We start from the raw sequence: 4324 nt of genomic DNA on the forward strand, positions 1-4324 counted from the left end.
TACGAAATTAACACCTCTGATTTTTCCAAAATAAAAATAAGTTTTATCTATAAATTCAAATCTCCTATCTTCTAATTTATAATTGGTTAATTTGGATAAGGGAAATATTTTATTTTTTTTAAATAGATTAGGCATTTATATTACTTTTTATTCTATTTTAGTAAATTATAAATATTATTTCATTTTATAATTAACTAATTAAAAATTATATTTATTTTAGAAAATATCTACATTGTTTAAAAATTTAGAAATCTTAATTAATGACCAATAAAGATAACAATCATTCAGTAAAACTTTGGTAATGTAATCTATTTCCCAGATTTGACAATGTAATTTATTATAAGTTTGCAAGTTTTAAAACAATAATTTTGTGGTTTTTGAGATCTATTATTTTTTTTAGCCCAGGAGTTTACATCTTAAATAAAAATACGAGGTATATTATGAAAGGCATTCGTAGGTCAGATATATTCTAAAAGCTGCATTCAATAATACTACTACTAAACTTTCGTTGAGCAAATGCTGACACAGACAAAACCGGGTTACTATGACTTTGGATCCATTAAACCAGACAAAATCTGATGGAATACAGTGGAAATAGTTGCCCTATCAGGGAAATCACATCCATTGCAACAGACAAATCTCAGAAAGAGTTTCCCAATAGAGTACAGTTGGAAGTGTTTAATTATGAAGGAAATTGGGATGGTGATGAACAGAATTGAAAAGAAGAACGTCTGAATGACTTGCGCTACACAATTACTACAAAAGTATAAGGATCATTGTAAGTTGTCCGCTGATATGCTGCACTAGAGATATTTGTAGTGGTAAAAAGATTTTAATTGGTAATATCAAGATTCATACAAAACATATTGAAAAGTAAATTAGATTAGATTCATGCAAAACACCGTATCTAATATAATCAGAATGTTAAGTCGTATAATCTAAACGGCGCTGTTGCGGAGCCACTAACGTATTCGTAGTGGTGAGGTAGGACGAGAATCCATGGTGGTTTTCAAGCGACCCATCCACACCTTCACCATTCCGTCGAGGCTTCCACTGTAAACGATAAACGAATTGACGTGGAAATCCATGATAGTGACAGCTATGCATTTTACGGGACCGCTGTGCCCCTCCATCACTGCAATGCAACATATTCCGGTGCCGCCCGCTTCCCTTTTCCAAACGCGAATCGTTGTATCAGCCGAGCCACTCAACAGAAGATTGCGAACGGTCTGGAGACAGAGAACGGAGTGAAGGTGGCCTCGAAGGAAACCGGAGTAATGCAATATTCGGTCGGAGAGGTGGTCTTCCTCCCAGTGATGAATATATCCATCGTAGCATCCCGCGTACAGAACGGGCGAGCCATCCGGGCCGAGGGCGAGGGCTTTTACGGGAGATCGTTGCATGTTAAGAGTCATCACTTGCTCGTGCTTAGGTCGGCCACGGCCCTGCCGCCTCCAAACCTTCACCATGTTGTCATCGGATCCGGTGAAGAGAACCCCGTCGTGCCGCACGACGACGGCATTGACGGCCTCGACGTGGGCTTCGATAGTCTCCATGCACCTGGACTCCGACACTTTCCACACCTTCACAGTATTATCCGACGATGCCGAGTACAGCAAATCATTGTTGTAGGCAAGGCAGGTCACGGTACCCGAGTGTTTCGCCCTGCCGGTGCCCTGGTCGGTTACCAAGGGCTTCATAAAATTCTGAAATATATTCAATTTGGGGAGCGTGGAGACACGTGTGTGCACGTCGGGATTTGAGCGCGAGCGGTGCCAGAGGCGTATCTTGTTGTCCCCATGAGCGCTCAAAATTTGATCGCCCGCAATGAGCAGAGCCTTGACGTTATCTGACCCGGAAGTGAGATAACTATGGCGTGGGAAATCCAGGTGTCTCCATACCCTTATGTTTTTGCTGTCGGAACCCGTGTACAGAAGGCCATCTTCTGCAGCCACTATGGAATAGATTTGCCCGCCCGGCTTGACCAGCGAAGCAACGCATCTCAGAGAATGAGGGGCTTCAGGGCAATTGAAGGGCAGTGTGGGCAGAAGCGTCCAGGGAGACAGAGGGTAAGCGTTAGGGGAGGCCGTGCTGAAGCGGCCGGGAGAGAGGGTTCGGTGGGATGGGGAGAGGAAAAACACTGGATTGGTGCAGTTGGGATTTATCATTTCCCATTGGTCGTGGCTCGAATTCTTACCTCGGCCCCTCACCTTCATCATTAACTTCAATTTTATCTCGGACGTTCTCTATGAAGCATCTCCCAGCTTTTCATCTGACGTCACCCTGCATCATCACGTGAATGCTAAAATTTCGAAAGATTCATATTTACTCCTATCCAAAAGGAGTAATATAGTTGGAGATTTAATTAGTTTCGTGTAATTGCTAGCTACCAATGCGGATTTCATAAAAGGAACTTCTCAATCATGTGACTCAGTCTAATAATAAAAATACAGTATCTATACAAATACTATCTGAAAGGAGTAATGTAGTTGGAGATTTAATTAGTTTCGTGTAATTGCTAGCTACCAATGCGGATTTCATAAATGGAACTTCTCAATCATGTGACTCAGTCTAATAATAAAAATAGGGTAGAAACCAGCCCTTCTTACAAAAATTAGTCTAAAAATCTATAAATCAGCCTCGAAAATAATGGAATTTCAGTAAGGTTTTAATAAATCAAAAAAATCTGTATTACAGTAATTAAATTTTAGGATTTTGGGTGCAGAAGTTTTTGATGGTGCTGAATCTATTTCTACTATCAGAAAAACAATTCAAACACTCCGCATTCTGATTTTTTGAAAAAAAAAATTACGGGTCCAAGTGAATTTGTAGCATAAGTACTAATAACATTTTTTAAATTTATCATAGAACACTAAAAAAATATAACATGTTTTTAATTTATCATAGAAGATTAAAAAAATTATAACATGTTTTAAATTTATCATACAACAGAGTAATATAATCAGGGCACAATTTTTCTTGGAAAATAATAGAAATTTTAGGAAGATTTGATAAAAAAATTTGGAAATCCATGTTACAGCTATCAAGTTTCAATATTTTGGGTGCCATATGGTTCTTAATGACGCTGAATCCATTTCTAGCATTAAAAAAAGCATTCAAATGCTCAAGCAAATAGATTAAAAAAAAAATTCTTTGGCAAATTCCAACCAATTTTATTTAACACAATAAAATATGTATATTTAACATTTTAAATTAGCAATAAATAAACATTTTAAACTAGCAATAAATAATAAAATGCAAATTAAAAAAGAAAACGCAACAAAACAAAAACTCACTATGGTGGTTTATATTATTTGGTGAAGTCGCTCATCTTGGAATTCAGATAATTTATTAATTTGTGAATTTTAATAAATAAATTAAATATTTGAAAAACAACCGAGTCTTATACACCAATTTAGTCTATAATCTTAAAATGAGATAATAATAATAATAATAATTTAACATTTATAATACAAAATTAAATAATAAATAAACAAATAATAATTATTTGCTTATTTGTTATTTAATTTTGTTTATAAATGTTAAATTATTATTATTATTATTATTATTTAATTTTAAAGCTACTGACCAAATTGGTGTATGAAACTCCGTTGTTTGTGGAACAAAGGACTCACCTTCCAACATACATTAATCTACCCATATTCTACCTCTGTGGTTTTGAACTTGTAATACCTTTTAGGAAGAAACACATACTCTTAACCATTAGACCTACTCAAGTTATATATTAAACTTGATAATTTATATTAATTTCATCGAGACTTTAATCACAAATAAAATTAGCAAAATATTTAATTTGTTATTTCTATTGTTTTAACATATATTAAATTACTAAATAATTGAATGTATTTAAAATTTGCTTCTTTTAAAATAGATATATTTTGACTTCTAAATATGTTACAATTTTTTATTTTTATTTTTTTAATATTAAATTGTTTGCTCGAAGTAAATTATTCCTATTTTAAACCTAATTTATAATCCAATTTAACAAACGAATCCAATTTGTCAAAAGTCGAGTTATAATTAAAGCTCCACCTTAATTTAATGTTAATGCATACTAAGGTTTTGTTCTTTCACTTTTTATTTTAACAATGAAATTATTTCTATTAATTTAAGTTATGGAATCACAATTAAAATCTATAAAATAATTTATTTTGATTTATTTTTCATTTTCGTAATGGTAATATATTTAAATTCAAAATTCAGAATATTTTTTAAAAAATTGTTTTAAATAATAAAAACTAACAAGTTTATTTTAAATAACAATTTTATTTTAATAAAATACTAGGAAATAATCATTTTTAAT

At 33.3% G+C, this 4324-nt stretch overlaps 1 protein-coding gene across 1 annotated transcript; it reads right to left on the reverse strand.

Annotated features, from left to right (window-relative positions):
- Nucleotides 1-962: 962 nt before the first annotated feature.
- LOC149261484 (protein JINGUBANG-like) lies at nucleotides 963-2216 on the reverse strand. Its single transcript, XM_089369402.1, has one exon. The coding sequence runs from the start codon at nucleotides 2214-2216 to the stop codon at nucleotides 963-965; it is 1254 nt and encodes a 417-aa protein (XP_089225528.1).
- Between the last annotated feature and the right edge of the window lie 2108 nt (nucleotides 2217-4324).

This window comes from Pinus tabuliformis, chromosome 6 (assembly GCF_031772625.1).
Source record: "Pinus tabuliformis cultivar Carrire ecotype Pingquan chromosome 6, CPIR1, whole genome shotgun sequence".
Taxonomy (NCBI): Eukaryota; Viridiplantae; Streptophyta; class Pinopsida; order Pinales; family Pinaceae; genus Pinus; species Pinus tabuliformis.